The sequence below is a fragment of the Zerene cesonia genome, chromosome 1 (genome assembly GCF_012273895.1).
Source record: "Zerene cesonia ecotype Mississippi chromosome 1, Zerene_cesonia_1.1, whole genome shotgun sequence".
Lineage (NCBI taxonomy): Eukaryota > Metazoa > Arthropoda > Insecta > Lepidoptera > Pieridae > Zerene > Zerene cesonia.
In genome coordinates, this window is record NC_052102.1 from 7,433,455 (window position 1) to 7,455,883 (window position 22,429).

Sequence of the window (22,429 nt, forward strand, 5' to 3'; positions counted from 1 at the left end):
TGAAATTATCAGAGGTGATGTAGTTCTGTCGCCGGTATAACCACAGATTGTAACATAAAATAATAAAAAAAAAACGAGATTAAGCAATGATTGATACCATAGATTATACAATTATAAACTATTGGCACGGTCATGAATAGTGTGGGTGAACAAATTTTTTTGCAGTTTATTTTAAGCATCCTATCCTACTAATCCTACTATCCTACTAATATTATAAATGCGAAAGTTTGTAAGGATGTGTGTGCGTTTGTAGCTCAATTTGGTACGTAGATAGCTGGACAACAGGAATGACATATCGGCAACTTTTTATTCCGATATTCCTATGGGATACCGAATTACGCGGGTGAATCCGCGGGGCGCAGCTAGTGTTTGTATATAGCATATTTGTCGTGCGTCCGATTCGCCATTTACCGATTATTATTTTTTAATGTTTTGTGAAGTTAGCTAGTGATAATCAAATAAACTTACTATGTGTGTTGTTACATACTACAACAACATGAAATTAATATATTCTATAAATAACAAAAAAGTAATATGTACTTAACTTGTGTATTATATTGCTATGAATTTGAAATTTTTAAGGTTGCGATTTATTCTCCGGCCGAGACATGGCTGACTTTAAATAAAATTAATTTCTCTCTATTGTCTATTGCAATGTGCATCAAGTGACAGCTGTAGGTAAACAAAGATAAACATCATGTCAAGCGCACGTGGATTTTGGGCACGCGCCTTAATATAAAAAGTAATATTGTTAGCATTGTAATATATTTATTTCTAATACAAACTTATTGTACATAAAAAATAATTATATAATACGATTTTTAAGTACCTTCATTAACCTCGTTTATAACTTTTATTATTTTACAAGAAAAGTAAAAGTGCTATGACAGGCATGAAATAAAAAAGTACTTATTTAAAAAAAAAAAAACACTTTTTTATCTTTGCTTAATTGGCGCCCATTTGATATACATTTTGTGACTACATATAATCTGATACCACACAAGATTAAGGTAAGAATTTCAATTATTATTAATAAAAAATATGTATTCTCATTCAGACATATTAATTATTTATAATATTTAGGTACGTCGTAGTACAGCACTGAAAGGTGTAGGTTCGCTTTGTTGTATCATAAATTTACATTAATACATTAATAGTGTTAGGAAAATAGATAAACACAGAAGGATTTACGTATTAGGAATAGAAAAATTCTAGATTTAATTTAATTTTACTGCAGCTGCAATCACACCTGCCTGGTTTAACATGGGTTATGTTTATCTTGAACAACTCACATTGAATTTTAATATTTTCCTCCTTTTCAATGTATCCACAAAATAATACTTTATTAAATTATTATTAAAATACATTTAATTCTGCATTTAGCGTACATCTAATTGCGCCATAGACAACTTGTTAATGAAGAAAAACGAGGTATTTTTAACTCTTTTAAACGGTAAAATGTTGACATAAAATATGTAAAAAATTAAAATTTATAATTATTCCACGATTTTACTTTGATTAAAACCCACATTGAATCTTTCCATGCAAATTACCTTCAATTTCAATAATATGCACCTAACAAATACGTGCTTCTGCTGTTGAGAATTATTTTAATCGGGATTTTTTATTGTGGTCATTAGGAAGGGTGAGGCTCCTTAGTATTGTACACCTGTTACTGCCGGCCACTATTATCAGTTGTAAATAAATTAGAAGCTCACAAATTAGTATTTTCTTGTAACGCTACCTATTATATATCAATATGAAGCATTTATAGAGTGTGTAGATTTCTGTATCAATTACTAAATGAGTTAATTTACATTATTAATCATTATATAGTTAGCACGTCATTCAGATCTCTATAAGCCGGTTTATAATAAGTTTTAATGTCACGCTATTATAAACTTTTGTTTATTGTTTACCAAATAAAATAATGGATTTTTTAATTGCACATAATCCCATTCGTTTTCATGAGAACGCTTTTGTAATTACGTTTCAAATGAGCGACGCATTTCGTCAGACACATGCGAAAGGGTTCAAATAGTTCGAGTGCTATTGTTTTTCGACTATAAATCTAATGGTTTGTGTAATTATGACCTTTAATATGTGACAGTCGCTTTGTAACATGTAAATTTATCCGGGAGCATATTGTAGGGTGAAGTGAGTTGGGAACTAGCGGAGACTAATAATGGGGAGCAGAGCGATGCCACTTCACGGCCTCGGTTATTATGGGGTTAGTGTTTTAATTTTGTTTTAAATTGTTTACGAAATGGTCCAGTGTGTAATTTATTTTTAATACGGATTATGTTAGCAATATTAATGTTCGCGTTGGTATAGAGATATTCGCTTGCTACTAAATAGGAAGATAATATTTTTAGGGAATACTGGAAACTAAAAATATATTGAACATCGTATATAATAACTTTTCAACGTAATAGTGAATTTATATTGTAGTTGAACGTAACAGAGTTTAACATAGTCGTGTTATAATATAAAAATACGGAAATAAGCACTTATAATAAACTTTTATAATGAGCATACAAAGCGATCGCTTACACAAGAAACAATACACAAGAACGAACACCAAATGTATATGCCCTCACCACTTATGGCCACTCCAGTGCTGAATTGTAGACGTATAGTCTTATTAACGATTGTAGTATTGTTCATTGCACAAAGCCATAAGTAGCTCCTTCATATTGTGAGAAATTGTTGCAATTTCACCAAGATCGTGTGTGAGAATGTGGGTCCTAATAGAATTGATATTTGTTCATTCTTTGTAAATTGATTAATTTATGGTACAACTTTATAGACTAATGAATATTTAAGCAGGATACTTTTCTAGTATCTTTTGTATCTGGTAATTAAATTTCGACGAAAGAATATTTAAATTACTTATATAAGGTAATAACATAGGTAGGTAAGTGTATACTATATTACTGGGATCCCATAGAAAAATATAATATTTTATTTCTTGTTTTACTAGCTTTCTGTCCACGACTTCGGCCGCGTAGTCATTTTGTACTTCATGGATTTTGGAAGAAGGGGCAGTATGATTTTGTTTCGGCTTTAGATCCTCATTTGATTAAATATTCGTGGATTTGTTTTTTATTCCACGAATACATGTATGGATAGCCACCCTTAATATTTTTTTTCGAATTAAATGTAGCCCTCAAGTTTAACCTAAACACTCATAAAATTTTGTCAAAATCTGGCCAACAAATTTTACTTTGTTGAAACACATTCAAGCAGACAAACCAGTAAAAAATAGTAACCAACCATTGATTTTGGGTCTATGAAAATCCATCTCCTTTTGAAAAATATTTTACGCACAGAAATGGTCTAGTTTTATATTATTTCTCAACTATACTTCCTTCGAACTTCGTACTTAATACTCACTGAAAGAAACAAATAACAATACTTTTCATTGCGACATGGAAAAAGAATAATACCTGCAAGTATGTAAAAATATTTCTAATTTGCAAACCATCAATGGAAGTGAATCAGAATTCAATAACAAAGTATTAAAATAACGTTTGAGCAGTCAATTAGGCGGCAACGTATCGTCCATCGAGATAGCGCGATGGTGGTCCATTGTTGGTCGACGCCCTGTGGATTGCGCGGCAACCACTCGCCGCATATACAATGTGACGAATGTTTTATTCTCATTTTGTAATTGTTGCTTTTGCTTCCGCACCACTGACCAATTCTATCCCCGAGATTTGTGGGAACCACGAAATCTGGGACTGAAATAAAATTTTCATATAAAATATGCTGACAATATTCCACCATACCGCTACAAATCACTTCCTTGAATGAGACGTTATAAAATCGAACAAAACATTTAAAACACCAAATGGTAGTCTTATCAGGCAGCTTTAAATCGCAAGATCGTGACAAAAAATAATGGCGAATAACCGGGAGCGTCCCGCGGCGACCTCCCAGTATTGAATTGTTAACTCACACCGATGTCAAAGAGTTTGATCGTTGTTTCGAGATTGATCAAATAGATAAGAGCTTTCTCACCTCCCCGTGGTCGCGGATACGAAAGGGTTCGCCGAATAATTGCAACAATCAATGTGAAGGAGCTATCGAGTAATTTGTATGGTATTTGTGCGGGCTGTCTCCTGCTGATGCTATCGACGCTTCTAGGGGTGCTAACGTTCTTGAAGTTGGGAACTCTTTTTATGAGTTATTTTCTCACACCACAAACAGATATTCAATCAATCAGATTAATTAATAGTTACTGTGTTATACAACAAATCCTGAAAAGCGTTGAGAAATGAATGTATCAAAATAAAAAACACAAAACAAACAAACATCGAATTATTCAAATTAATACTAATTGTTTTGGCACAACAGTCAACCAAAATATAATGTTCATGCATAATAATATTATACATAATATATTTGTACATGTAGGTAATTTAATATTTTATAACTAAAAGTCCATAATTATTATAATATTTGATTACGGCATAATTCACGCACAGGTTCATAATAAGACATAAACATCAGCTCGTCTCAATATGTCAAGGAATACAAAGCATTGCGGTAACGGTTTGCATCATTTGTCTACCTTAGCACTGTTATTTATGATCCTCTGCAGAAGAAGAACAAAAAACAGGGCTGCTTTTAAATATTTGCCTGAGACAAGAGGGGGCGATAATTCGAGGCTATTATGACGTCATTTCACGCCTTTTGTGAGGTCGTCACGCCGTGTCATCTGCTCCTCGAGACGCCTGCCCCGACTATCTCTCGATTATATCTATTGTGTCATTTTTTCAGAGCGCGCAAGTCGGATGCGCCACCGACGATGAATTTGTGATGTTCGCTTCTTTGCCCGACTTCGTTGTAAAAACACTCGAGAAGTTGCTCTATTGTCTCGTGGCCTTTTATGAGCTCCGTTTTGTGAAGCTGTTATTGTTTGCGGTCGATAAACATCTCGCCAATAGGTAGTTAAGGATCATCGTCACTTTTGCCCGCCGTTCGTTTTAATGAAGTTCTATTGGATTTATTTGTCAACTATGCTTATTTTTAAAGGTTATAAGAGACAATAGATGTTTTCAGAATGGACTTGATGAACAAAAATCTATTGATGTTGAAGATAGATTTAGCGGTTAATTCCGGATCTTTTAAACAGGATCCTAAGTTAGTCGCTGCAATCGATAAACTATTTTACAATAACACAAGAAAAGTTTTAGCAGAGACGGTATTATTACCTGAACGTAAACTAGATTTCACAGAAGTGAATCAATTGTTGAAACAAACCCCAGTTGAAAACGGTAAAGTAAACACTTTATGATCATTGTTTGAGGCACTAATGCTACTATACTGATTAATGTGTTTATACGCAATTTTATGATTACAACTAAATACATTCATGATATTTTTTTAGATAAATCTTCAGTTTCGGTGATAAAGGACACTTCCATTATCAGAAAGAATGTCCTTAGGAAAATAGAAACACTTCTTGGAGAAATAAATAAAAGCGCAGAAGAAGGTGATATCCCAAAACTTATAATAAGAAACCAAAGATTATGGAGCAACTGTGTTTACGATCTTGATAGGTAGGTTTGCCTTTTAACATATTTGATAATAGCTGTTTGCCCCGGCTTCGCCCGTGGTACATATGCCAATGTCACTCAGTGAAGCTGCAGCTTTATAATCCTACTATCTTATCCTACTAATATTATATGTGCGAAAGTTTGTAAGGATGTGTGTGTGTTTGTTGCTCTTTCAGGCAAAAACTGCTGAACAGCTGGAATAACACATAGACAACTTTTTATCCCGATATTCTTACGGGATATGGACATACGCGGGTCAAACTGCGGGGCGTAATAGTTTTCGTAATCGGTCTAGTTTTTGCGAGAAAACGTTATAAACATACAAAAATACAAAAGTTTCCTCTTTATAATAATATAGAGTCACGACAACAATCGTTAACGTCATTAAAAAAATTAATATATATTCAAAAACAATTTCGTGTAGATTTTATTCTTACAATGATATTTAAGCATGTGTGATACAAATAACTAATATTCACTATGTATATGCTACGGGTAATACTAGTCTAAGGAGTTATCAGTTATAAACCCTTTATACATACAACACTTCATACTACTAATAATATTAAGTCAAATTTGTGTGATACAAGGTCTAGTGTGTTAATTAGTACTGTATATTTTTTGCAAGGGTTACATTGAAAGAATTAGAAATTTCTAAAACTACTACCATACGATATTCAAGGGCTGAAGATAAATCTCGCTTCAACACGATCGTTTTCGTTTTAACCAGGGTTCATGAATTGATGACGAAAAACATGACAGTCACGAGGAGGTATGCCCAATAATTCTAGAACATTCATTTTAATATCTAGTAGTAATTCATTAACTAGAGTTCTGTTAATAGCGCATATGTTAAGCTCTGTATAGAATTAAATAAACTGCGGGTAATTAATATTATCACTAGTTTAATAGCATGCGTTTCTAAGTATTTTTAAAACACAATCTTATATTAGAAAAAACGTGTTTTTAACTAATTTTAATTTTTATCCATAATGTTTTTGCATGAAGATATATAAAACATTTTGTATTTTTTTATGAACAGAAAGAAATGACACAATATTTTAAACTATTTTAATGATGTATGGTAATTCATATCTCTCTAAAATGCCGTCTCATTAGTTTAGTAGAGAAAAAGCTAATCTGAATATCAAAGAATACAAAATTATCTTAAAAATTTGGCCGTTACAATTCAAAGAAGAAAGATAATATTGGTTCTTGAATTCATCGAATATGTCTAATTCAAATTAGATCTACTCTAGTACTAAGTACAAAACAATCTCAATAGCTTTTGGTTGGTTTTTTTTACAAATAATAATATTACTGGAAGCTGGTCTTATCTACGTAGTGACAGAAAAATTTTTAATTTTCGGAATAATCTCGAGAATCTCGGAATACGAGGTAAAAGGCGGAAGCTATCTTCTATAAAGCAGAAAGCTACCTAAAATAGTTAGATGTAGCAAGCTAGGAGAACCAGAATATTGTTTGTTGATTGAATAATGTAAAGCTAGTGTGAATTATTACTAGATAATAAATTTCTTTCAGAGAACTATACTATCAAAATCTGGCTAGATTTAGGAGTCAAGGTGTTTTAGATATAGGAGTTAGGGATGTGTGCTGCCTTCTAGAATGTCCGCCTTGGGATCTCGGTATTGTGGCTACTGCTAAGGGGCTTATAGCGGGACCCCTAAAAATAGTTAATGAAGATGGTTCCGTTATTGACTGCTCCACGTCTGGAGGTATGTTCAAAATTGTATGCCTCTAAAACATTAATGTTCAAAGTACATTTTATTTTAATTCGTGACTTGTAGTGTATTGTTACCAAGCGGATCAACATTAATAAATGAAATAGTTTAATGTATCTGTAGTGTCTAGTCTGTGTATCTGTAATTATAATCATTTAATAAATCATATTCAGTATTTAGTGAACTATGTGATTAACACATGTTTTCTTTTGCTCAATGTATATTTTCCTTTTTAAAAATTATTATATTTAGAAATACCTGAAGATGCTCCTTACTCGTTAATCCATATTTGTTCCCAATGCAGACATGAAAATCTAAGAGTGTTTAGGCCATAATTCATCACGCTGGCAAGCCACATGCTTGATAGTTATCAAATGTCGTTAAACTTTTGATAATTCCTTCAAGCATTACGATGTGGTTAATGTGCAGATAAATATTTATATTTGTGTGTTATTATCACACGCATGTCCGGCTTAAAACCCCGACTTTCTCATTGAATTGAGATCCTAACAACTTAATCACCACAGCTTGCTTAAAACTGCTTTAGCTATGTAACATTATTTCAGGCACATTAGTACCGCAAGATATTCGAAATATAAAAGAGTTCAAGACTTCTGCGAAGTATATCCTGGTTGTAGAAAAAGATGCGATTTTTCAGAAGTTACTTGATGAAGGTGCACTTGTCCGGTTACGGCCAGTTATAATTTTAACGGTACATAATTTTTCTTTACAAATGTAGCTAATAGGTTTGCGATAGTCTGCTATTTATTACTTTATGTGTGAAATTGGTAGGTATTTCTATTCGCATCTAAGGTAAAAAAAAACGATGACTGGCTAATAATATCCCGAAATTATAAGAACATTTTCTTATGGATAATAAAGTGTATTAGAGCAGGACATTACAGCAGGTAGATTAAGACAATTTTAGAATATTATTTTTAAATTGTCTACCTTCAATATTAATGTGCGAGCCGCTATCCATCCACATTGCCATGCAAGTTCTAATCATATAGAAGTAATTCTAAAAAATATGTTTATTTTTTTTCGTATTTAATAGGGTAAAGGGTACCCTGACGTGTGTACTCGGCAACTGCTCTGTAGACTTGTATCGGATTTGAAGCTAAAAGCATTAGCTCTTGTTGATGCCGATCCGCACGGATATGAAATATTTCTCACATACAAATATGGTTCCTTGGTATGTATTAATAATTATTAAAAGCTAAGAAGCAGGAAATTGCGAAAAGCTAAAAACTTTTTATCATTCTAAGTATCCCAATAAATATTCGTTGACTTAAAAATCCCTTTTATATAAATTAAAAGTAATCACCTATGTGGGAGCCGAGCGTGTCTTGACACGAATTTAGCCAGCTCGCACTATGGAAGTTCCGCACCCCAAAGGGGACCGGCGTGAAATAGTAGCATGCTACTGTGTTAAGTACAGTGACTGGAAGAGCCGGAGGCCCGTTTCCTTTTCCTCACCCTTCCCAGTCCATTCCTTTTTTAGCGGGCAGCGCATTCGCAGAGGCGTAACCTCGGCGAGTATCCATGGGCGGTGGTGATCGCTTACCATCAGGCAATCCACCAGCTCAATTGCACGCTATGACAAAAAAAAAAATGTTTGCCATTTTAACCACACAGAACATATCCAGAAGTTGTGGAACTGGTTAAAAGGATTTAAAAGGATCTCTCCTACACCACAGAAGCACATAGAATTTCGTTTCGATGTATTTCAATAAAGTTCTCTCTTCATTGCCTACACTCATACCTTTTCCAGGCTCAATCCCACCTCTCTTCATCACTAGCGTGTCCCAAACTACTGCTCCTCGGAGCTCGCCACCAAGACGTGATGACGCTGGCACCGAAGGCATCCCGGCTTGCCCTCACTGCTTTAGATAAACGAAAACTTGTATCTTTAATAGCGAGACCTTATCTAAATTCTACTACAGGTAATCGTAATAACATTATAAACGCGAAAGTATGTAAGGTTTTACCTCTGTTGGGATCTGTATGAAAGGAACAGAGAAATATTTTAGTCTAAATTAACACATAGACTACTTTTTTGATGGACTCTTTGCAAGTGAACCAGAGGTTCCAGCTAGTTCGATAAATTAATTGGTATGTGGTGTGTAGTTTATTTGGAACAGTTATGTTTAGCTATGTGTTTCGTCATTATATAATTACAGCTCTCTTATGTTTTTTTTTTAAGTTTAGGTATTAGATGTTACAAACTTTAGATTATTATATACTAGCTGTGACCCGCGGTTGAAACCGCGTAAGTCCGTATCCCGTAGGAATATCGGTATAAAAAGTGCCTATGTGTTATTTCAGTTGTCCAGCTATCTACGAAGCAAAATAGTATTATTATTCACCAATAGATGTCTGGAAAAAAACACGAATAAAACACGAACATTTTCTAAAAAAAAATTCCTAGCTAGATCGATATATCGCCCCCGAAACCCCCTATATACTAAATTTCATGAGAATTGTTTGAGCCGATTCCGAGATTCCAATTATATATATATACATATACATATATACAAGAATTGCTCGTTTAAAGGTATAAGATATGTCGAAATCCATTGGAGGATATTCATTGTGCCATAATTGACTTTAAGAATAAAAAGCGTATATTAAAAGAATTTTTAGCATGCAATTAAATGATGTTATGCGTTTAAAATTAAATAGGTACAAATGTACAGGAATAGATTTGGTTTGATTTCAGGTTCTCATATAAAGCAGGAGTTAAAGGCAATGCTAGATAGTGGAGTAAAGGCTGAGATTGAGTCATTGGCCTCTTCAGCAGCAGCGCTCTGTGATTCTTATCTACCCTCAAAGATAATACACGCAGAATACTTAGGATAGAATATTACACTGTGATAATACCATACTGTAACGTTGATTCCGTAAATATTTAAAATTTAATAATTATTTTTTTAATGCGTTTCAATGGCATATGGATCATATTGTAGGCATTTTCAAAACTCTAAAGAAAAAAAATTTTTGTTTTCCACTTTATTATTAATTAAAATACTTCTCTATATGTATTAATTCTCGTGTCACAATATTAGTTACCATACTCATCCGAAATGGCTGGACCGATTCTTATGATAATTTGTGCACATATCGGGTAGGTCTGAGAATCCGTCTATTCCTCATACCCCTAAATCATAAGAGTAAGGCAGAACAGCGTTTCCCGGGTCAGCTAGTATACTATGAAGCAATAGTAACAAAACTCCCAAATCCTATGTTGGGATAAAAATTATCGTAATAACATGACATTCTGCACCTAGCTGTAATGTAATTTAATCACAACTATTTTAATTGTAATTATAATTTATTACTTAAAGAAGTCGGGTGAGAATAATTAATTAAAATTATTAAGAACAATTGACTTACCTCATGATTTTTAAATTTGATTTAATTTTCATCTTTTAAATTACAACTTAAAATCTTAACAATATATATAATATAGCTGAATAATAAATAAAATGTAAAGCTGTTAAGAAAGTAAGTAGAAATTATTTTATCGGTGATAGTACCAACTACAGCGCCATCTTGTGTAGCAAATAATGATGACATAAACGCCATCTAGTTCTTCCCATGTCTAAAATATTTCAACAGTGTTCGCGACTTGATGGGGTTAAAAAGCTTTTTCATGTTCTCGAACGATAACGTTTCTACACATTTTTTATAGATGGCGCTACCAGCAAATCACTTTAAACAATGTCATAATTTTTTTGACCATTTCAAATATGCCATGACAGTTTGAGTGTACAGCCTAGACTTTATTTTATTTTCTAGCGCTTTTAGCTCCTAAATTATTACGTTTTCCATGGAGAAAAATGATGAAGTACCCAATAACGAAGCCCCTTCTGTGAGTAAAGGAAAAGTTTTGGCCAGTGGCACCGCTAAGAAATTAAAAAGTGATCCTGCAAAGCGCAAGTCTTTTTTCGTGAATGAAGCAGTTAGATCATTAGATTTGGCGCTTGGAAGAATAAAAAAGACTAAATTTGTGAACGAATATAATTGCAGCAGCTCTCATACAAGCCCCTCTCGACGGAGTGCAGCGGGAAGCGTGTTCATCGACAGCCTCACAACAGCTAGTAACGCCGATACTGCTTCTATCATGTCCATGAACTTTTCGCATTATGAGCTTATGCGCAATCTATCTCATTCAAATTGTAATTCTGACAGTGCTTTCAGTACTACGACTTGCAATGCTAGTTCCATTCCATTTGACTCGATCTCGAAAAATGAACAATTGGAAAAATATTTTAGAAGTATTGAAATGTGGAGCAAAAATTGTAGTCCTCAACGTCGCGCTAGCAATAAATAGATGAAACTTCCTAGGGTTCCTTAAATTTGTCTTTACTATTTGTGATAAATAAGAAATACTGATATAATGCACCAAATAGGTAAATAAAATTCAACCTTGAACGATTATGAAAATTTTATTTGTTTAAAGAAAATTTACATTAATAACAGAATAATCTTAGAATTTACAAATGAAACTATACAACACTGCAACTCTTAAACGAGACAATAAGATTAACACTAACATATAATTTATAGAGACCTCAATTTCAATCAAGCGTCAATATTGAATACAATAATAACTGTTTTACTTATCAGACTTATTAAGCTTATTTATTGGAAAGGTCAGTGTATGAGCACGACAAAGGAAGAAATTGGAGCTTAATCCACGCTTTTATTTTATTTTTATTATTGTATTCAACATTGTCCATACCACCATCTAACCACTAAGGAGCAATTCGCGACATTCTAAAGTTACCAATGTGTAAATAGGTACATATATGCTCTGCTTAAAGTTTAACTGTACTCGTCGATATAACCCAGGTAATTACGAATGCAGATTGTCGAGAATGATATTTCCTTCCCTTTGATATCTCTAATTTTGTTTAGGTTATGTAGATTCGTGTAGTCGTTATCGAGTACAGTAAATTTAAGCATAATTGCCTCTAGCGGTACTTCATATACTCACATTTAATACGACACATCCATTAGACTCCGAGAAACCTAGGGTGAACCTAAACTAATTAATCAGACGAGATGTTATTAAAATTTGAAATACAATTTTTAGCTGATCAGTTGGAGTAAGGAAATAATTGACATAGTCATCACATAGTTCCTATATTCCTGTTATAACCATTATTTGTATGGTTTGGAAGCTAATCATTCGCTAATTGGAAGACTAAGGGACTTTAAGAAAAGAAAGAAGGTATAAGCAAAACAAATTGTTAATTCCCTAAGGGCGATCCATAAATTACGTCACACGAATTTTGGGGTTTTTCTCTCTGGGTCGGCTTTCCCCCTTCTTGTCACAGGTATACTCGTTTTTAGGTGTCACAGGTATTCTTCTCTATTGTGAGGTGGTCACACATTTTCAATTTTATGCAGGTATTTTAAAATATGTAAGAGAAAAAGTAATTGTTATTTTTTTCAATTTTAAGCAATACTCCAACAACCCCCCCACCACCCTTAATGTTTATCGTAATTTATGTATGACCCATAATAGCCATGGCGTACAATTTCAATTATCATATTTCTAATGAACGTATTTGGTGTTATTCTCAGTTTCTTATGATTACCATAATATTGATTTATTGAGATCAATGATTTAAGATAAATTTGCTAATCATCCAAATTTAAATCATTTGAATTTTAAATGAATTATCGTGTAAGTGTTTCGTTTTTATTTTTCGCCTGACGATGTACCTAACCAACTATAACTATCTACTTAAAAGATTTTGCTAATGAAATTAATTAATTTAACATGATGTAAAATTTAAAGCACCCGGTTTCCAAACTCTCTCGTATTATATTAACTATAAAATTTTATATGTTGTGTGATGTATACGTAGACTTCAATACATATTGTCTATCATTGTCATATATTTATGGTGAATAAAGCAAATATCAATATTATTTTTTCATAGAATTTCAAAATATCTAAAGTAACGTTAATCTTAGTTTACTTTTAATTATTACAACGAATTCGATCTGCCTAGGCCCTACGTATATGTAAAATGAAGATATTACATTTTTAAATTTATCTAATATATTTTAATACAATATCGGTAAAATTACGCAATAGAAGAATCACAGCATCCTTAAGACCATTACGGCAAATTGAAATTAATTTCATCGACATATCGTAGGTATTTTAATTGTAAAATTTAGACCAAATTGGCAGTCTTCACAAACATGGAATGTACGATATGCGTCTATGAATTTATTCGATAACACTTAACAAATACTGGTAGACATTCATATCTATACAACAACAACGAGTTACCTAATAATTACTCAAATACATTTACTGCCGAATTAACAACATTACCTATTAGTCCGTCGACATTCTACGTAGCTTTTCTCCTCGGCACTTATTATGTTTTCTAGAGCTGGCTTTATAGAATAGTATGATGTATTTACAAAATAATATATGGGTATATTGATATATGTGTATAGACACAACACACCAATCTGGGGCTGCTTTAAATTATAGTTAACAAGGATGGATCTGAAGGCGAATTATAATACCTCAAAACACACATTGTATAATGTCTAATCTATTTTGTACACAATCATTCTTCATAAACAACTTATAGTCAACAAATTTTTACATAAATTCAATAATTATAATTATTAGTATCTATAATTTTTATAAATTTTATGCTGTAGTTAAAAAAATATTAAATGATACCCACAGAAAAACTCATTAATAACGTGACACAAACCGAGTATGATCAAGGACACTTTTTCCCTTAACATTATAATTTCCTTAAATTGTTGTGAATATAACAGATTATGGTTTTTGTTACGTATAAGGGGTAATGTTTACAATAGCAGTAACTATTTCCTAAAATAACAAAAACCGACACATTAAAAATTAAAATAAAACCTCAAAATGCTCTAGAATTTCCTAAAAGTTAAGCTCATTGTTAAGTATCGTGATTGGATTTATGACGAATTAATAAAATATTCTAATATGAAACATTTTCATTACTTGGAAAATAAAGCCAAAAATTTTGATAATTGTTTATAAGCGACCTTATATTATAAGAATTGTAGAAATACTATCTCAGGCCATTATTTGTAGAAAATGGAATAAAGCCTAAGTGAAGAAGCTCGAGGTGCTACATGCATAAATATGATCACAAGTGTATCAAAAAAGAGCTCTTATAGTAATTAATATACAGGAAGAAAACACGCCTAAGTTCTGGGGTTATTAATTTATAACCTTTTATGTTGTACACAAATTATTTTATTCTTATTTGAGGTTACAATAGTGAAGGTAAAAAGCATAAAGATCCAAGAGCCAAGAGAATTCTGTTTTATAAGATTTATTTGCATTTTTGAAACAGACTAATATTTTTTTATATAAGTTAATATACGAGTATGTTCAACATATGAATAACAATAACAAATTAACTTGTCTTTAAAATTTAAAATTTTTATCTTGTTATATTTGTAAAATTAAATTTAATTAGTCTTAAGCTCCTAAAACGACCACCAAATAATTTCTTATAGGAATAACATTAAGTAGTTTTAAGTTTAGCTCGATTTGTTTCTAATTTAGTAATAAAACTTATAACAAAACTAACTTAGAACTTAGTCATTCCAATATGTCATGCAATCCACTATGGAACCGACTCTATCAACTATTCTAATCACAATTAGCCTTCAAATATTACTCTAAAACAGTCAATTTAACCAGCTAAAACAATTGAGGGGAACACATTATAAAGCGCTATTTGTACATATTTACAAAGTAAATGATAACAAAACAATTATACGTATTTTTGGTAATTGATACGTTACAAGTTATTGCTGAGTACGAATGTAAGATTTTCTGCAAATTATGATGTTATGTTTTTGCATATAAAGAAGAATAAGATAAAAATTATTTCTATCGAAGATTTCAGCAGTCAGATAATTATCTATCGGGTGGAGGCAGCTTGGTGTCTTCTGGATCGAGAGACAGGCACTCGCGTAAATAGTCTTCCATAGACCGATATACATGTTCTATAACACCTTTCAGGTCATGGCCCTCGTCTGCGTATACCTGAAAAATAAAAAACAATATTATATCTAATAATGTAACAAAGTCAGAAATGCTCTTTGCATTTCATTATATTAAGTTAATAATACTTACATTATTAAGTTAAAAAGCAGTGGTGGCTCAGTGGTGAGAACCTCGGACTTCAAAATCGATAAGTCAGGGTTCGAGACCGGGCGAGCGTGCAGGAAATAAATTGATTTTTCAATTTATCTGCGCATGTTGATAACATCACCACTGCTTAAACGGTGAAGGAAAACATCGTGAGGAAACCGGCATGTCCAAGAATTAAAAGTTCGACGACATGTGACATCTGCCAACCCGCACTTGGCCAGCGTGGTGGATTATGGCCTGAACCCTCATAGGAGGCCTGTGTCCCAGCAGTGGGAACATATATGGGCTGATGATGATGATGATGATGATATTAAGTTATGTTGATATAGGTATACTATGAGACCGTCCTGTTAGCCTGTACCTTGAATGATAATTTTGTCGAAATTTGCCAAAAATGGCAGGTCATTCAAATGAAAATAAAATTCTAATTTACATGCGATTAACCAAACAAGATAATGACTGTTTAATATAGTCATACAATTAAAAGCGACAAATATTTAAGTAGCGCCAAATAAAGTAAGCTGATATTATTGACATTATTGCGATGATATAACAAGATATAAGTTACACCTGGTAACGGAACAGTACTCCGGCGTCAGTGAGAGCACGCGCGAGCTGCAGCGCGTGCGGGTAGGGCGCGCTCATGTCGGCCATGCCGTGCACGAGGTACAGCGCGTGCGGCGGCACGTGGTGCGCGCGCTGCGACGCGTCCGCCTCCACGTAGCCCTTGTAGTTCACGGACGGTTGGCCCAGAATGCGTTCCGTGAATGCTGCATCTAGAAATGGATTCAGCTTTTAGTTTATATAATTAGTTCGGTAAAAGCGTTTTAGTTATGGGAGTGGAAAATTATCTTCACAGTATTTAATACACTAAGGCATCTTGGAGCCTATTGTATAATAAAAGAAGCAATTTATTGTAAAATTGCATAATTTAGCTTTAACGTACTGTAATATAGCCAATCCGTAATTGGTGATACAGCAATGCCGCATTTAAGAGTAGCCTGCTGAGAACCAAGCAACATAGAGGTGACATATCCCCCATATCCCCAGCCCCACACAGCCACTCGCGTTACATCCAAAAACTTAAAGGTTTCTAATAAATATCTGAAACAAATAGGATTGCACTTATAAAAATCTCACCAATAATTGCATTCACGTAATACAGCGATGAATATAACAAATAGCACTAAAAGTCGGTGACCAAGAGATTCATGAATCCACTATATCTTCAACGAGAAAATATTTTTTAACAATTAAGTTTTAGCTCCTGCAATGCCAAGTATTTACGGGACCAAATTGAGTTGTCCCTTCCCTTTACCTAATAACAGCCAATTGATCAGCCACCTCGACCCCTCCGAGACGGCCCCGCAGCAGGGCGCGCGGCAGCCCCCTGGCGCCCGCCACGTCTAGCTTCACGTACACGACGTCGTTACGCGATGACATATATGTGCCCCAGTCCACCACGAACTTATCGGTCACTTGCTGGCTACCGGGTCTGCCATCGCTGGAGTAATTAATATATTAAATTAAAATAAAGTAGTGTATATGAGAAATTGGCAATTTAGAATCGTTTAAACAATTTTTTTACTAGTTAAAAAAATGTTTGAACGTTTTTTCAATATTTTTTTAATTTCATAGTCGGCAATGGAGCTCTGGTCGCCTGATGGTAAGCGTTACCTCCGCCCATGAACATTTGGAGAGGCATATGGTCAATTACAGACCTTACGCCTCTATAAATGGACTGTCGACCTTAAATTGGGAAGGGATTAAGAAAGGATTGACGAGAGGAATAAAGGAAAGGACTGTGAAGGGAAAGGAAAAGGATATAGGACTCTGGCTCCCCTATTCACCGTACGAAACACAATAGAATTTTATTATTTCACGCCGGTTTTCTGTGGGGGTGTGGTACTTCCCCGGTGCGAACTGGCCCAATTCGTGCCGATGCGTGTTCGACTCCCATATAGTAAGTGTAATTATAAATAAAAACAACCAAAACGTAAGATGAATTCTCACCCTTTCTTCTTTTGACTAACTCAAATCAGTAAGCATAAGTGTTGCTTACCAAGTTTAAAGTTTATTTATTTACTTACACGTGGACAAGAACTGGAAACGCTGCGTCACGAAGTTCCTCACGCCATGATGGAGGCAATAATAATTGAACACGTGCTTTTGACCCACTGCTTAATTGTACATCAAATGAACGCCGTGTGGGTAAGGCTAATTCACGTAATCGTACAGATCTGCAACAAGATGGATTAAAATCATTGAAAATGTTAGTCAAAATGTTACTAAAATATGTTTTTATATTTATTGAGGTTATTATTACTTTTATATTTACTTACGGTTATCATCTAATTTTGTGTTTACTCACCTATAAGGCCTCGTGTCATATAATATTCTTTCTAATTTATGTGTTCTAGCATCATGGAGTCCCGCTAAAGGTGGGCCTGGTCCTCCACATTCTAATACATAATGCGTTATACCAACTTTAGGTTTGGCTGGAGAAAAAGTAGCACTCCAGAATGTACAATTAGCATAATGTAGACGTGCAGGCCAAACTGATAATTCACAAGTAAGGCAACGCGGCTCCTCACGTTCTGCCCGAGCCCTGACCGAGTTACTTCCACCTCCATAACTTGGATCTCTCACTACATACACTTGCCTTTGGCCCGGTCTATCAGCACTACCTGTAAAAATACCATTCAGTTTTCAAACGCTTCTAATGTGTGACTAAAAATAACATAAGAAACCACACACTTCAAATCATACTGATGCAAAACAAGACCATGATGATAACAAAGGAAATTGAACCTCATTGAAAAACGGGAAGAACTAAGCAAGCCTGTCTAAGGGGTTAGTAAAAATTCAACTTCAGTACTCCAATAAATCACTCATTTGCAATCAATCTAAATACTTAATTTGATTTGCTTCCTTGACCATATCAGGATGCAGTTTAGGTATGTACAATTTTTCTTTGTCTAAACCTTTAATAGAGAAAATAAGATTAACGAAATATCCGTATTATTATTGTCAGAAGGAAATAAGAAAAGTATAAAATGCGAATTTTACCTAAATAATACACTAAGTGGTTCTCCTGGTCCCACGCCAGGATTTCAGCGACTTCCACTTTACCATGTGAGAGTACAGCTATACGTTGACGCAACACATCCACATGTTTGATATGCGTATAATATTGTCCTCCGCCTTCTTGTACGGCGGCTAAGAGGAGGAAGGCACTACCGTCTTCAGAGTAGACGGGTTTTTGGTGAACTTCTAGCCAGGGTTCATCCGTAGCTTTTTCTGAATGCGTCTAAAATTGTTTAACGTGACATTAAATTTAGGTTCATGCGTTTCTATCTATTATGTACTTTTATACATTGTTTTCTGCTATTTTTACACAAAGTTTATTTTGCTCAAATTCTCACCTCAGTACATGTCCAATTGGGTGCGTAACAACTGCTATATACGGTAAGATTTTGCGCTCGATTCATCCACACTACACCTACATGCGAGTTTTCTTTGCCCACCCATTGGGCTGATATGAGATAATATTCCCTGGAAATAATTTAGTTTTTTTTAAATTTGTTTTTCTATTTTTAACTATTTTTAATAGATTTAACAAATTACATGAAAGTTAATTATTGATTACTTACATTCCATCTAAAGTACTAGGAGGTTTTACCTCCCACCTAGGTGGTGAGGTTACATTTTGAACTTCCACTATCCACAGTCTAGCTTTCGGAATTGAACTGCCAGGCTGAAATTAGATAAAAAGTATTTATTAGCTATTTTAAAAACTTCCTTAAATTGTTATTGCGGGTATGGAGAATGGACCTTAAGGTTTTACGCACATCCTATTCCACGGATGGATCGGGCTGAAATTTGGCACGCATCTGCTAAGAAAGGATTGTGATACATCCTATCCCAAAGGATAAAATTCGGAATGAAAATTTATTTAGACCACGCGGGCGAAGCTGCGGGCAACAGCTAGTACTATATATATATACATATATTGCGGAATTGAATATTATTTAACGGATCTTAACTCTATTTTTAATTTATTATATTTATTATACGTAGCTTCGAAAATTTATTAATTTTGTCATTTTGGAATACTAATTAATTTCAAGAAATATACAGTTAGATGTTGGTATATCTTTAAACGAGAAACAAAAATCTTCTCTTATTAATTCTTATTCCTAAACATAACGTTTTATCAGAAATTTCGGCTTATACTTATAGAGCGATGCAGACTATTCAAGTAAATGGTACTATAGTGAGATAATCAAGAAATGACGACAAGAATCTCATGACGATTGAATAGCATAATCAAACTGCACATAAAACATAACTGCGATTCTTCATTGTGGACTTGATCAGTTGCCAACATCCTACATTTCCTTATTTTCGTATAGTTTATAGTTTTATTTCATATAAAATACTACTTTTCACTCGAGAAAGAAGGCTGTTGGCAGCTAGTTTCAGAGTCGACGCTAGTATTGTGGCTGCAAATTACCCAGAAAGGCCTCGCCGAGTGGCCAACTTGCGTCTAGTGGATTTTGAAGCTCGTTATTGCGAAATATTTTCTCATTTATGTTAGCCTTTATAATTTGATCTTTACTTGGTGTGTGAGCTTTTCAGCTTTTAAATTTTCTTTATGATTCAATATACTTTCTATTATTTAACGTACTTAATAGTAAATAAAGAGTTATTTAACCTATGATTAGGTCGTATGTGTTTACTCAACTTAGTTTCAATTTTTATTATATAAATACCGTTACCGTCCTGGATGTCGAAAAAAGGTAATTTTCTTATGCAGATAAAGAGATTTTGTCTATAATATTAGATCCCCATAGTATCATATTATTAACTCAGCAATTAATGCGTGCATGCCAATTAACAGAAGAAGACTTACCGTGGGGTATTTAACACTTATATGGTCAGGGAAGACATTAGGCACGCTGTTGTTAATAGCAGGCAGAAGGAAGCCGGACCTGGCAGCCACAGCACCTCCGATGCCTTCAGAGATGCGCGGCAATCGCAGTTCCGACACCAGACTGTCATCGTATCGGACGTACATCACAAAGGCACCGTCGGATGAGCCCCAGGTAGCTGATGCGGTTTTTGTCACCTCCTCTGTTATAGATATAATTAGATAAAAAAACACAATTCGTTTTCCTATACCTCATCTACATAAAAAAACAACTGTAAATGAGCTTTTTTAGCTTAATTTATCTACAAATTTATTACAAATTTTTATTGCCGATAAAATTAGGCTATGTAAGTACATAATTGTCAATCTGTACAGAAAAGTTCGCAGGTTTATGCTCTTCCGTGTATTTAGAGCGCTAACGCACTGCTGCGTAGGCTTCGATTTTGCACGGTAAGGAACAAAATATACGTGTTAGCGCCGAATGTTTTGTACACCCAAATAATAAAGAAAAGTCCTTAAGACTTTTCTTTTAGCTTTCCCAACTCGGAATAAGGCGGAGGGAGCATGTTGTGTTTTTTTTCTTGTCGGACGTCAGTGTTAGGTATGTACTTCTCTATGATCCGACATCTTGTTAACAAGTTTATTACCTACGTCGAATAAACGTAAAAACAATTTTTTAAAACGTTTAACTATATCGTGCATGTCGTGACCGTAATCGGAACGCTGGAGCAACAAGTTTGTTTGCATAAGGAATATTTTCACTTGAACCTGCACTATCTAACCGCAAGACCTTAATCTATTCGCCCGTAGACTTTGTAAGTTTGTAGCAAGTGTTCAAAGCCGTGTTTGTGTTTACTTGAATTAACGTTTGTATTTACAAGTATTTATCTAGTTTCTGAGTGTTTCTATCGTTCTGTTCTTGGTAGACCATTGCTTTGGTAATGTATGTATATATTTCTGTGTTTAAGATTATAGAATCGTCGCAATTTTTAATTACCCGTCTTGTCTTAACTTTATAAAACCATTAAACAATGGAAAGATAAAAAAATCTGTAAATATTTATCAAGAGAACGTATATTTAAACTTGCAACAGTACAAACCTTGATATAACCAATCCGAGACTCCATTATAAATGTTGCCCGGGTTGGCGTCCTTCGTGAGGCGCAGCAGCGGCGCCCTCCTCGCCGGGGGCGCCGGTCGGGCCAGGACTTCATTATCTGCTGCCAACACCAGTGCTCCCTCACTGCCGAGCCACGCTGCGTGCTGCCACTCCCAACTTCCTTGGCCTTCGCCGAATAGTGGTATGTGATGACTGAGGATAAATACTCCATATTAAGGTCTTATTGAAAACAAATAATATTGACGGGTTTTTCCTGTGTAAGTCGTAAGTTATTTTAAGTTTTTATTGTACTTTTACAAATTTTTAAAGGTAAAGTTATCAAATTAAAAGGTAGCAGGAAGGAATGCGATTAAAAATTAGAAAGTGAGTTTAGAAAATTTGTCACATAGGACTTCCCTAGTATAAATAAAGTATACTTATTTATGTATAAAATAAAGAATATTTTCTCCATAAGAACCTTATTTGAGCCTTAAAATTGTTTAAGAAAATTAATCCAATTGGTCGAGCCATTCTCGAGTTTTACACATTTGGCGATTCATTTATTAGTGTAGGGAAGAGTTTTACGTAAACTTATATTTGAATATTATACTATTGTCTAAATCCCAACGACTGAAATAAAAACACAGCAAAAAAATCTATAAACAAAGAATATTTTAAGCTAAAATCACAACGAAAGCGCTTTTTAAATTCGTTTAAAGCGTATTTGCTAAAATACTTTAAAACTATGAAACAACAAGCTTTGTAGCTTTGATATTCAAGAAGTTTGTCGGACACGGATTACGCGGACAAAACAAAGTTATTTTCTAGTAAAGTATAAATGTTTGCCGTCGAGAATAGTCCCTGTAGAGGTGCTGTAAAGACCATAAATCTACTTTG

General features: G+C 34.0%; 2 protein-coding genes across 4 annotated transcripts in view; one reads left to right on the forward strand and one right to left on the reverse strand.

Moving 5' to 3' along the window:
• The first annotated feature begins 5,068 nt into the window (after positions 1–5,068).
• On the forward strand, positions 5,069–10,168 carry LOC119830907 (meiotic recombination protein W68). The gene is made up of 8 exons (XM_038354099.1): positions 5,069–5,282; positions 5,396–5,567; positions 6,193–6,336; positions 7,107–7,300; positions 7,873–8,018; positions 8,364–8,501; positions 9,081–9,252; positions 10,029–10,168. Exons 1-8 carry the CDS (start codon positions 5,069–5,071, stop codon positions 10,166–10,168), a joined length of 1,320 nt encoding a protein of 439 aa, XP_038210027.1.
• A 1,600-nt stretch (positions 10,169–11,768) lies between these two features.
• The window catches only part of LOC119830872 (inactive dipeptidyl peptidase 10), a 72,026-nt gene continuing 61,365 nt past the window's right edge, over positions 11,769–22,429 (reverse strand). For 2 of the 3 annotated variants that reach the window (XM_038354050.1, XM_038354058.1), the window contains exons 8-19: positions 21,534–21,745; positions 20,416–20,636; positions 19,154–19,257; positions 18,926–19,055; positions 18,570–18,810; positions 18,419–18,484; positions 17,872–18,187; positions 17,591–17,740; positions 16,819–17,004; positions 16,447–16,604; positions 16,071–16,276; positions 11,769–15,392 (exon numbers count right to left, since the gene is read on the reverse strand). In XM_038354050.1, coding sequence (XP_038209978.1) covers positions 15,264–15,392; positions 16,071–16,276; positions 16,447–16,604; positions 16,819–17,004; positions 17,591–17,740; positions 17,872–18,187; positions 18,419–18,484; positions 18,570–18,810; positions 18,926–19,055; positions 19,154–19,257; positions 20,416–20,636; positions 21,534–21,745 — 2,119 coding nt within the window. In that variant the 3' untranslated portion in view covers positions 11,769–15,263. The remainder of the gene's footprint in view (positions 15,393–16,070; positions 16,277–16,446; positions 16,605–16,818; positions 17,005–17,590; positions 17,741–17,871; positions 18,188–18,418; positions 18,485–18,569; positions 18,811–18,925; positions 19,056–19,153; positions 19,258–20,415; positions 20,637–21,533; positions 21,746–22,429) is intronic. The other variant, XM_038354066.1, reaches the window with a different exon arrangement.